A 13,062-nucleotide genomic window follows, 5' to 3' on the forward strand; every position below is an offset into this window, starting at 1 on the left:
CATCATCATCTCAGTTATCTTCATCTCAGCTATCATCATCATCATCATCATCTCAGTTATCTTCATCTCAGCTATCATCATCATCATCATCATCTCAGTTATCTTCATCTCAGCTATCATCATCATCATCATCTCAGTTATCTTCATCTCAGCTATCATCATCATCATCATCATCATTTCAGTTATCATCATTTTATCTATCACCACCTCAGACATCCTCATCATCATCATCATCTCATCATTGTCGTTTTAATTACTATTGTCATCTTAATTGTCATAATCATCTTAATTATAATCATTCTCTTAAATATCATCATCATCATAAACATCGTCATCATCATAATCATCCTCATCATAAACATTTCAGCCACGTCTTCTCAACTGCCCTCATGTTGTAACTCAATGGTGAATGGCATCACAACGAATATAGTTAGTGCAAATATTTTGATTTACTTTTGATTCCCTTCAATATCTTCTAACTGATGGATGATGAGAGGGCTTCGAGACAACATTGAATCAAGCTCAAATACTTCAATAAAAAACGCGAAAACAGGTAACAACGAAAGCTGTCTAAATGTTGTAAACTTTCCTTGTTATAACCTTAGCACCAAATTATCATCACCACCATCATCATCATCATCACTACAACCATCGTCATCATTTTCATCACTACAAACATCATTATCATTACAACCATCATCACTACAAACATCATCATAAACAACAGCACTAACCAGGCACCCAATCAATGCATAGGAGGTAATCATTTGAAACTTGAAACTGATTAATGGGTTTTTCCGGACTGGAAGGTTGGACGATGGTGACCTTGCCCTTGAGGTCGGATCCACTGGAACATATCCACACTTCGTTGGAGGAGGAGGATGGGGTGCAAGTCGCAGCACACCAAATCTGTTTGCATTAAAATGCTGCAAAGTTAAAAGTTTCAACTAAATGCATGATTGAAAATAAAAAGCATGTCACAACAATTTGAAACTGAATAGCTCAACAAACAATTAAATATAAAAATTATCAACAATTATGATGAAGAGAGAGAGAAGCCACGTTGCTTGCTTAGTGCACGTGAATACGCGCGAAACCACGCACCACACACATTGCTGTTTAAGATTTTACGCGAATTTAAAAAACTCCGACTAAATATCGACCAGTCAATCTCTTTCTCCCTCCATTTAACCGATCCCTTCCCATCAAACACAACACGACATAACCACGATATGAATTATAGCTGGACCTTGTTAGAAGGTGTGGCAGCGTGCAGTGGCTGGCAGTAGACGGGCACAGGGACCGGCAAGAGATTTCTCCCACCTCGACTCACTTCTCGAGACGCTGACGATGATCTCGACTTGCGAACGTCATTACTATCTGCAGCAGCGTTGATGTTTTCATCCATTGTTGAAGAACCTGACGTCTTGGAGAGCTGTTTGTTGTGGAGAGGCAGAGATGGAGATGATGATGAAGACGGCAGGCTCCAACCATACGCCTGAATTCTACCATCGTCATTTTTTATCGGGTTCAATTGTTGTTTGTCGCTGTTGCGGGAAGAAGGCTGGCTGTCTTCGTTTCTTCGACGTCTCTCGGCCAACCTGATGACGTTTTAAAACAAATCTGACAAAAGAATTAAGCAAGTGGACGTTTCATCATTTCGTAGTCACCTCAAGCTGAGGCGTGATTAATTAATGATTCAGGATCTCAAACGAATAGGTTCAGGAGAAATTCAGAGAGAAACGTAAACCGTGCAAACAGCAGTAACCACTGCAACAAATTATTAACACGTCAAATAAAATAACATTAATATAATTTGTTAGTGAAAATAGAATAATGTGTTTAGCTCGATGGGTACCTGAGGTTTTCTCGCCTAGGACTGGTGGGAGCGTTGTAGCGAACGGAAGCAAGGGAGGAAACTCTTCTGGGGGGTTCGTTTCGTCTCGTGAACAACCTTTCGAAACTGTCGTGACGTTCGTGCAAGGTGGAGCGTGGTTCGTGGGGTTGTTAATTCAAAATAAAAATACATTAAAAATCTCAACTAAACAACGTTTACGAAAGTTACGATCAAATGTTTAAAGTCAACAAAAAATTACATGAGAAAAATTAAATACAAAAAACAAAAAACTTTCAAATTTAATCAGAAAAACTTCTCGATTGTATAAACAAACAAAACTAAATTTGTAAAAAAAAACTCAAAGTTAGCTCCAGATCAATGTAATAAAAAGATTTCCCACTAGTTCCAGATGGAAGAGGATCGCTTCTTTGAATGGTGTCCCCCGGGAAGAAGATCTGGGTGCTCTCTTGAAGCTCTGATCATTTCAGTCCACCTGACTGCTTCCTGCAACTCCATCAACCTCTCCTTGTACTGGTTTCGTTCCATCAAAACTCGAGCCATTTCCACACGAGTGAATCTCTTCCTTTGAGCCATCGACAGTTCATCTTGTCGCTGGGCAAGCAAACAATCAGTGCCATGAAAATGAAAATTTAAATTTTTACTTGTTCTTGTAATTCATAAACTTCAAATGTCTCAAACGCATCTTCATTCAAACTGCAATAAGTAATGAACTGAATCTATAAAAGAACAGCTCATAAGGGATGGTGTTTGAATTTGAAGCCCGTCATCAACAGATAGTTTCAAGCAGAGTTAGACGTGACATATGCACTGTTAATAATGCATTCCTTACTAAATGGAAATATGTAATAAGTTGTTCGAAAATGAGATTTCAGACAGTGCAAACATTTTAAAAGATGGCATGATTTAACGTTTCAAATATAACGTTTGACACTGTAAGATCTTGAATGTACACAAACCAACTCAATTTTTTTTATAAAAATCAGAACAGAACACACCACAAACTCACCCCATCTTCTGGAGAACTCTTCCTCCTTTCCGCCTCTAGCGCTTCTCTGTAGTTCTTCAACTCCATCTCCAACTCAAGCACCTGTTCTCGCAACTTCTCCCTCAAATTTTGCGTGGCTTTCAACTCTTCTTTAAGCAACTCGTGTTCACTGTTTGCAAAAAAAAAGACTTTGTTAAATAAAAAAATCGTGTTTGTTCAAATCTTGGGAATAGACTACATGTCTTTATTGCTTGTTTTGTTTATTTCTATTGCCGGTTTAGTTTTTCATTTCAAACGCCTTCGTGACTGCAGAAAACTCAAATGGATGTTTGTACTATTGTTAATATCATCTTATAGCGTATAAAGCAATAAAAAGCAATAAAAAAGAAATGAGCGAAATAACAAACGCCTGCCCAAGTGGCCTCAACATTTCATCAGCTAACCAGCACAAATAAGAGGGTATTACTGGGCAGTTCACAAAAGTAACAGGTGTAGAAAGTCGAAAAAGTTTAAGAAAAAAGAAAAAAAAGGTGTAGAAGTTGAGACAGGAGGAACATAAGTGGAATAATAATTACAAGTAAACCAGGTCTGATTTAGCTGGAAGATAAGAGGAAAGATTTACGCGTAGTTAAGTTCTTCCTGGAAAATATTGCCAACCGTCACCATCATACCTTTTCTTTGCAACACTATCATTCACTTCATCATCATCATCGTCGTCGTTTCTACAATCATCATTATCGACATCTCCATCACAATCGCCTCAGAGTATCATCATCATCAACACCTTCATCCCAATCACCTCACCTCAGAGTGTCATCAAGCCTAGCAATGAGGTCATCTTTCACTACATTTAATGCATTCCTGGAAAAGATAAAAATAAAAACAATAATAATAATAATAATAATGAATAATAACAAAAACAATAATAATTGATAATAAAACAACAACAACGACGACGCTAATAACAATTAATATTATGATCTACTTTGTGGCCAGCAGTTCGGTATTTTCAAGTATCAAGTTCTCTATCTCCTTGCTCATCCCTGCAACAGGCATACACATAAACACATATACACATACGTGCACATATACACATACGTGCACACTGCACATATACACACATATGCACATACACACACACACAGATACACATACATATATATATACACATATATTCATTTCCATACACCATATATACATACGTACATATACATATATACATACACATTTACACACACATAAGCGTGTGCATATAAATGAGCAAAAAAAATAAGTGAAATAATTAATTGAACCAAATAAACATTGATATGATGGTGACCAAAGTGTTTGCTTCAACGATGTTGTTATATTAATGAGGAAATGTAATAATGAGCGACCGTATGTGGCAGCAGTGGAACAACTAAAATTGGAACACGAAAAAGTTCAGTTGAAAAGCATAAAAATTTTGATGAGAAAAATTAAAAAAAGAGTTGAAGCGAGGCCTGGAAACAAATTTTGCCACAAAATAGATTGCGTGGATTAGCGAAAGAATCCTTTAGAAGAAGTTAAAGTTAAGAGTGTGAGCAGAAAGTCATTTTTAGAAAGTCCAGCGACATTCAAACAATCCTGATGAACCACTGCAGAAAGTTGACTCGGTTGATCGAAATGCAGCAAGTGCGACAAACAAATGGCAGAAAACCCGGGTGAGAGGGTGTGTAGGTATTCATTCGCACCGCTTGTTCGATTTGGCAAAACGACCAGGCGATGTTGGTTGCACGATGCAAACGCGGAAACTTTTGCCACGGTACCATCTTCGACCAATGCAACCTCTGCCACTCACACCTCCATACTACTCAACACCTTTTCAACTGAACTACCAATCCCACCCCCCTCACCACCACCGATCTTTGGGTGGATACGGTGGCCGAGACACGATTTCTAAATATTAATATTAAATAACTAGGCAACCCCTCAGGCGAGCTGCAACAACAACAACAAATGGCAACAACAGATTGCTCAGTAATTTAAATCAGACATATTTTTGTGAAACATATGAAGTTGATCTTACAAGTGCATGCCATGTAACATCTGCAATGAGGATTTTGAGTAAACAAAATACTTTGATCAACAACATGCAAATATGTGTTTGTGTGTGTGTGTGTGTGTGCGTGCGTGCGTGTTAGAATCTTAAAAATGGAACATCACTGAAATACGTAAATACGTAACTTAGTGAAAAAGTTGGACAGCGCAGTGGTCAGTCAATGATAAATTCACTCCAGCTTTGAGATGCAAGGAAGAAGTAGCAGCATAATAAAATCAGACAACATGGAACAATAATAGCAGCCCAACCACCATGATGATGATGATGATGATGATAATGATGATGATGACTGATGATAATGATGATTGAGAAATAATGGAATGTCAACAATTTGAAAAATTAAAAAAATTTTAATCTATTAAAAGAGATGAATTGAAAAAATAAAAGCACTCAGCCACTCATTTGAAAGCAGGAAACAAACAAAGAATTTCGATTGTTAACAAAACCATTGATAAGCAATGCAACACAAATGCGATGTTAGAAAAGTATGCCTCACACTAAATGAACGAAATATGTAGAGAAAATGAATGATATGAAAATAAACTAACGAAGATATAAAAATAAATAAATGAATAAACAAAAACATATTAAATTAACTCAGCTGCCAAACAACATAATGAAACATTAGCAAGCAAGGCCACAACACCACAGCAAGCATTTCCTCTTACCAAAATAATTATCTCCAGCTACGAATGAAGCACCATAGATAACATAAATGGAAAAAAAATTTAAATTTGATGAATAATCTTTCTTGCAGTGACACCTTTGTAATTGTGCCGCTAAGTTGTGGCAGTGACTTGAAAGTGTAACGCATGGTGTTAAGTTAAGTAATGAGACGAATAAATTCACTGTTGTCACTTTTTCATCATTATTAACTCTATGCCATCACTTTCAACAAGATCCTTCAAATAACATTCTCAAAAAAAAATTTCAAAATGGTACAAAACCATCATCGTCTTAAAAATATACTTCATCTGAAACCATCATCAGAACAACCATCCCCTCAATCTTAATTACACTACCACTAAATCATTTAACCATTCACCTGTTGAAGAGAAGTCACCAGGGTTCACCATTTCTCCGAGGTCATCATCATCATCGTCATCGTCGTCGTCGTCGTCACACTCATTATCGTCGACCGTTGATATCTTCGTAGCCGGCTTGCTGCATGTATGTAGGTAGGTGGGTGGTAGGTAGGTAGGTAGGTAGGTAGGTAGGTAGGTAGGTAGGTAGGTAGATAGGTAGGTAGGTGGGTAGGTAGGTAGGTAGGTAGGTGGGTAGGTAGGTAGGTAGGTAGGTGGGTAGGTAGGTAGGTAGGTAGGTAGGTAGGTGGGTAGCTAGGTAGGTAGGTAGGTAGGTAGGTGGGTAGCTAGGTAGGTAGGTGGGTAGGTAGGTAGGTAGGTAGGTAGGTAGGTAGGTAGGTAGGTAGGTAGGTAGGTAGGTAGGTAGATAGGTATGTAGGTAGGTAGGTAGGTAGGTAGGTGGGTGGGGTGGTTACGTTTCGTTGCAGCATAGAAACATAAGTCCAGAAAGCAACAACCAGAAATATTTAAACAGTTAACCACAGCAGCCAGCAAGAATAATAACAATAATAAATGTGATACTACTAGTACTACTGCTACAACCACTACCACTACCACCACCACTACTACTACTACTACTACTACTACTACTACTACTACTATTACTACTACTAATACTACTACTACTATTACTACTACTACTACTAATACTACTACTAATACTACTAATACTAATACTACTAATACCACTACTACTACTAATACCACTACTACTACTAATACCACTACTACTACTAATACTACTACTACTACTAATACTACTACTACTACTAATACTACTACTAATACTAATACTACTACTACTACTAATACTACTACTACTACTAATACTACTACTTCTACTACTGATAACAATAATAAAATAATAATAATAATAAAGAGTGTTGATCCAATGACAAAGCCGGTATAAGTTGGTAAATGGTTAAAATAATAACAGTGGTTTGATGAGCTTCTTCTTTTTCCCTGGGTCCAAGGGTGACTGAACATCTGTTCAAATCAAAAAATATCATCATCACCATCATTCAGGTGGTCATCATCATCATCGTCCTTATCATCATCATCATCATCATCCTTATCGTCATCATCATCCTTATCATCATCATCATCCTTATCGTCACCCTCATCATCATCACTGTTGACGTCATCTCCATCCGTTTCATCCTCATCATCGTCCTCATCATCATTTTCATCACGAAGACCGTCCTCATCACGGAACAACTACTGACTGGTGCCAGTGTGGCTGACGTGAACTCGTTCAGTGTTGACGTCTCTCTCCATCGAATCAACTGTTCGAATGTTGTGGAAGTCATCCACGCTGCTCTTTGACATCTTGCAAAGGACAATAATGATGATGACGATGATGATAACGATGTTGATGATAATGACGATGATAATAACGATGATGATGATGATATCGATGAATGTAATGATGATGTTGGTAATTATGACAATGATATTGCTGATGTTGATCATGAGGTCGTCCCCGAAATGGATGACAATGATGATAACGATGATCAAAATGATGATAACGATAGCAAAACTGATATTATTGCTAATAATGATGATGTTGGTGATAGCAAGAAGAGCATGGTGAATGAATGAATGAATGAATGAATGAACAAATAAATGAATGAACCTGATTATGAGCGAGTGGATCGAACTCGCCGGCCCTCCTCATCCTCATCAGCACCGCATCATCCCGGCTCGAGAAATCCATCACAGACCTCAGCATGGGCAGCTGAAAGTTCCTGCAACATCAATGTCATCCATCCATTCATTCATCCATTCATTCATTCATTCCTTTATTCATTCATTCATTCACTTCATATATTATAATTCATACATCCAATTGACACATCATATTATAATTAAATTCTTACAGGCCAGCTAATACAAAAGTTATAAAATGACCACCATCATATGCAATACGATGCAATTCATTTTAGCACGTGCACCAACTGACCATACACTGATGAACTTCGAAATAAAGACATTTGAATAGTTAATAAATGAAGTTAAGATGTAAGCAGACATGTGAACAGTTGAAAAGAGAGTAACAAACTTTGGCACATTGTCAAACATGCTCTCCGTCATGGATATCTTCGTCTTTTCAACACATTCCAAATGCTTCTTCAACAGCTACAAAAAAATAAAATGTGAGGTCAATTTTCGTTAAAGATTGTCTAACCAGAAAGTCATGAAGGCACGCATGAAATGTTGAATTGAGTTGGATTAATGGGAAACATTCTCACGAACCTCATTAAACCTATCATGCAGTTTGCTGTACTCTCTCTTCAGCTCATTCTCCTTCTCTTCCAATCTCAAGACTTCATTGATCAATTGAAATTAAATACTCATAGTTTAATTATATTAAATATTCATTGTTTAATTAAATATTAATAAATTTATTTAAATATTAATCATATAATTTAATTAAATATTAATTGTTTAATTGTACTAAAGATTATTTGTTTAATTATGTTGAACATTAGCTGTTTAATTAAATTGAATAATAATAGTTTAACTAAATTAAATAATTGCTTAATTAAATTAAATAATAATTAAAAAATAATACATTCTTTTTAATTAAATGTATACAGTTTGCTGTTTGATACAAATATAAAGAAATAAATGACATCAACACATCACATCTTACTGTGGTCATGTGAATTTTTTGATTTTAATTCATGTGCCTTCAAGTTTAACTGCAACTGCTCCATTCTGTCATTCATTTCCTTCCTTTCTTCCTCTAATGAGTCTTCAATTGCTAAAAGTTTCTTTGAAAACAAATCACATCAATCATTACTTGCATCAATGTCATCACTATCCTCATTGATATCATCACTATTAGCACCAACACCATCATTAATATCTTAAATAATACTATCAATAAACATTGTTTTTAATATAATAGTCAGACCTATAGTTATCAATATCAGTAGCTTAAAACCAAAAGAGAAAATATAATTTCAATTATCTTCCTTTGATGTTCAAATTGAAAAATAAGAAAAAAATGTAAAAAAAAAGAACATCAAGCAACAAATTTAAAGAATTATTTAAGCAACGAAAACTTTAAAAATTTAACAGAATCATCGGCATTAGAAAGAATTATAATGAAAAAACTACAGACTATCCTAGAAAACAGAAAATTAAATGAAAGTATAACAAATGAAATGTGATATAAAATCATTTATTTATAGACTATCACTATATCATATATAATAGAGATACTGACTTGGTCAGCTGACTTTCTCAACTGTTTTTCTCTTTCATATTGGGACATCAACTGTTCATTATCATCTTTACAGAGCTCCAATTCTGCTTCCTTTTCTTGGTTTTCTTTAAAAGCTGAATCCAAACTTTCAAGAATAGTGACAATATGTGGCATCATGTCTTTTACTACATCTTCGCCATACGTCGGTATCATGCGCTCAAACTCGCGGTAGATGTTGGTGGCCACAGCCTGAACACGATCAGACATCACGTGTGCATCATCATCCGAACTCATAGAATCATTATTCCCGTACACAGTTTCGTTATACAACATTATAAGAAGTTTTAATTAGTTAAAGTTAAAACAGTAGGCAAACGATTCATTTGTTTTTAAAAATTTAAATTAAAAACTAGAATAAAATCTTAAATTAAAATAAAAGCTTAAATTAAAAATCCTCACATCAATATGATTTGATTTGGCTATTTGTTTTTGAGCAAATTAATATTAATTACTGTGTAGTGTGGTTAGTCATTAGTATGATGATGGCAAATCCAAATGGCAATCTGTAAAAAAAATTTATTTTGGTCTATCTATCTAACTAAAATTCAGTGACAATTTTTATTTATAAACTTTCATTTCAAAATACTTAACTAAAATATATTTGTCAACAAATCACAGTTTAAATAAAAATACAAGGTCATCATATTATATTCATATCACAAAACATTTTAAATCATATTTTTAAAATTAGACATCAATGAACGAAACCGAATAAATAAATATCGAATTAACATTTTATTGTCGGTTCAACTGTTGAACAAACTCATATGCTTATAATATACAGGGATATATATAAAAAAAAATTCATGATAATATACACTAAAACTAGAATTATTTAACTATTAGGCGCAAAATAAATCAAATTAAATGATTTGGCACGTTATACATATATGTATAGAATATTTGTTACACAGTAGGTTATATACATCAATTTAATGAAGTATTTGAAATAAAGCACTTGAACTGAACGTTACCCCTGGGACTGGAAACGTTTTCTATTTCTTAGCTCCAGAACCGGAACAGCTGGGAAATCCTGATGTGTGTGTGTGTATGTTTGCTGCTTTTGCTTTAAGTAAAGTTTATGCTAAAAAGAATACGATAGGGCCATATAAAAAATTTAAATAGGTATGATAATATATATATGTAGATAGGCCGATGCCGGTGTAAAATATCATGACCATCACCAACAGTGGCGGATCTAGACAACGTTGTTGGGGGTGGCTAAGAAACTAACTAAATTTTGGCCGGAGTGTCTAAAATTTTGGCTGACGACTTCTACACTCAGCGTTCCACGTCATAAAAACCATATGAGCAGGAAAGTGCTGCAAACTTTCATATGCACTAAAAACATTTTGCGTGAATTTCAAAGGTATCAAATCAAATAATTCGACAAATCGACATCACAGAATCACACATCATCCTACATATCACTTCGCTACTAAACAACAACTTCAACAGCTACAATATCTCATCAAAAAATATATTCGCCTCAACTTCTTACTTTTATCATATCAAACCGTCACTCAAATATTCAACACACTCGATTCCAGTTTATTCAAGAAAATAGTAATTATAAACACTATCCATCCGCTCTCCAAATTCGAATCAGTATTTTAAGCCTATCAAGTAACATTCGACTTAGTTTTGTAAAAAGACTTGTAGAGGCGTTGTTTGGCACGTTGAGACGATGGTCTAATTGTATGATCGATGTCGCTATCTTTTGACAAAAATGAATCCTTTAGATTCAAACCAAATGCGTTATCATCAACGTTTGTGAAACATGCTAAATAATCCACTTTTGGCTGTTGAAATATGGGTAATGCAAACAAGTTTTGACACATTTGTGCCACTGGAGGTGAAATTTTTGGCATAATGTTTGGGAACGATTTTATATTTACTAATTTTCTATTTCGTTAGTTCAAATCCATTTTTTTTAGAAAATTCATTGAATTCACTTTAACCTTTGCACTGCGATGAGATTGGATGATATTAGACATTAATTTTCTTCATGATTAGTGATGCAAAAATCATTGGACAAATGACATACACACACCACACACACACCACACACACATCGTATATATATATGAAATTATTGATGAAAATGAAGCATGTTCCGCGTTGGTTGACTTCATGTTTAATTTTTCTGTTTACCCAACGGTAGATCGTAAATCATTGTCAAGTTTTTTTGATTTCAAAGAACGAAAAATCAGCAGCAAACAACAACAATGCAACTAACAATAACAACAAAAATAACATATTTAACTACTATCTAATATATATACTAGCCCCACATGTTAATAATGCTAATAATAATAACCTGTCAAATATTTCTAAACAAAATTAACTTTTAAACAAATATTTTTAAATAACTTTATTTACGTTTTTTAATTGATGCATTTATTTTCAATCTTTATGTTCGCTAACTGTTACTAACTATAATTAAGTTTAAGAAATCGTGACCATTTTGGGTGAGAATATAATTAAATTTATTTATAAATATAAATAAATAGTTAAATACACTTGAATGATATGATGTGGAACTGCATCTGAGCTGAGAATGGAGCTGCCATCAGGATTTGTTGAGGAGATTGACTGCAACGAAATTTCATTTCAAGAAGTTCGTACTTTCTTTATTTTCTTGCAATAAATTAAACTGTATTAATTAATGAAACTCAAATAAAATGTTTGTTAAATAGATAAATAAGATAAAATAAATTTCATAAAATTATTTTTGATAAAAAAATACTAAATAAATTAGATCTAAAAATAGAAAACAACAGTGTTTTTAATAAATTTACTTTTTCAATTAAAAAATGTAAATGTTGATATTAGTTTACATAGTCAAAAAATATTATAACAGACAGCATGTTTATTATTGGATAGATACATAGACTATTACTATTTAAAATTTAACTATTAATTGGATTTGGTTATTAGAACTCTATTATTGCTATCTATTTATTAATCATTAGATTCTTTGCCTAATAATCTACTGTTAGTGTTAATATTCTTTTGCTAAATGGAAATCTACTGCTAGAATGCTAGAAAGGAGGAATTGTAATCAAATAAATTAATTTGCTAATTTTTTGTTTTATGCTTATTTCATTTTATTTATCTGTCGTAAATTTTTGCAACAATTCTGATTTCAGATAGTTGGCAGAGGGGCATATGGAGTGGTGAGCCGAGCAAGGTGGCGAAACATTGATGTGGCAGTCAAATTAATTAAAACAGAATCTGAAAGAAAGGCATTTGTGACAGAATTGAAACAACTTTCAAGAGTGAATCACATGAACATTGTCAAATTGTATGGTGCATCTACTAAACAACCTGTCAGTTTGTTATTATACGGCATAGACTCTTTACAAAAGATGCACATATTTTCATTCATTAAAATTTAATCCTATCAGGTGTTTCTTGTGATGGAATATGCTGAAGGTGGTTCACTTTACAATGGTAAGAATTCAGATTGGAGCTCAAATTATTTTGTTCACATATTGAAATCTGTTACTGTTGTTAAGTTGATATCATCAGTTATTTGAAATAACTTAACTTGTTAACACCAAGTTTTGCATGGAAATCCCATGAAGCCATCATACACTGCATCTCATGCAGTTAGTTGGTGTCTGCAGTGTGCTAAAGGTTCGTGCTAGTCAAACATTATTTCATGTCAAATTTGTTTTTCAATTCAAAATTGCTGACTGCTTCAGATGTAAGATTTGTTTTTATTAATTTTTTATGGTATTCTAAATTTTTCCATATGTGTGTTCATGTATGTACTGT

The 13,062-nt window shown here is 34.1% G+C and overlaps 3 protein-coding genes across 3 annotated transcripts in view; 1 reads left to right on the forward strand and 2 right to left on the reverse strand.

The window, feature by feature from the left end:
- The window catches only part of HELRODRAFT_189635 (hypothetical protein), a gene marked incomplete at both ends in the record, with an annotated part of 10,281 nt that extends 6,397 nt beyond the window's left edge, over positions 1 to 3,884 (reverse strand). Inside the window, 8 exons of the mRNA XM_009030993.1 lie at positions 454 to 529; positions 735 to 909; positions 1,250 to 1,601; positions 1,859 to 1,964; positions 2,239 to 2,449; positions 2,865 to 3,012; positions 3,648 to 3,704; positions 3,829 to 3,884. Coding sequence (XP_009029241.1) covers positions 454 to 529; positions 735 to 909; positions 1,250 to 1,601; positions 1,859 to 1,964; positions 2,239 to 2,449; positions 2,865 to 3,012; positions 3,648 to 3,704; positions 3,829 to 3,884 — 1,181 coding nt within the window. The remainder of the gene's footprint in view (positions 1 to 453; positions 530 to 734; positions 910 to 1,249; positions 1,602 to 1,858; positions 1,965 to 2,238; positions 2,450 to 2,864; positions 3,013 to 3,647; positions 3,705 to 3,828) is intronic.
- A 4,766-nt stretch (positions 3,885 to 8,650) lies between these two features.
- On the reverse strand, positions 8,651 to 9,486 carry HELRODRAFT_69924 (hypothetical protein; the record flags this gene model as incomplete). The annotated part of the gene is made up of 2 exons (XM_009030626.1): positions 8,651 to 8,782; positions 9,241 to 9,486. The coding sequence occupies 2 exons, from the start codon at positions 9,484 to 9,486 to the stop codon at positions 8,651 to 8,653; spliced, it is 378 nt and encodes a 125-aa protein (XP_009028874.1).
- Positions 9,487 to 12,428: 2,942 nt separating this feature from the next.
- Positions 12,429 to 13,062, forward strand: part of HELRODRAFT_69369 (hypothetical protein) — a gene marked incomplete at both ends in the record, with an annotated part of 1,970 nt that continues 1,336 nt past the window's right edge. The window contains 3 exons of the mRNA XM_009030566.1: positions 12,429 to 12,611; positions 12,690 to 12,735; positions 12,847 to 12,925. Coding sequence (XP_009028814.1) covers positions 12,429 to 12,611; positions 12,690 to 12,735; positions 12,847 to 12,925 — 308 coding nt within the window. The remainder of the gene's footprint in view (positions 12,612 to 12,689; positions 12,736 to 12,846; positions 12,926 to 13,062) is intronic.

The sequence above is a fragment of the Helobdella robusta genome, assembly GCF_000326865.2.
Source record: "Helobdella robusta unplaced genomic scaffold HELROscaffold_7, whole genome shotgun sequence".
Classification (NCBI taxonomy): domain Eukaryota; kingdom Metazoa; phylum Annelida; class Clitellata; order Rhynchobdellida; family Glossiphoniidae; genus Helobdella; species Helobdella robusta.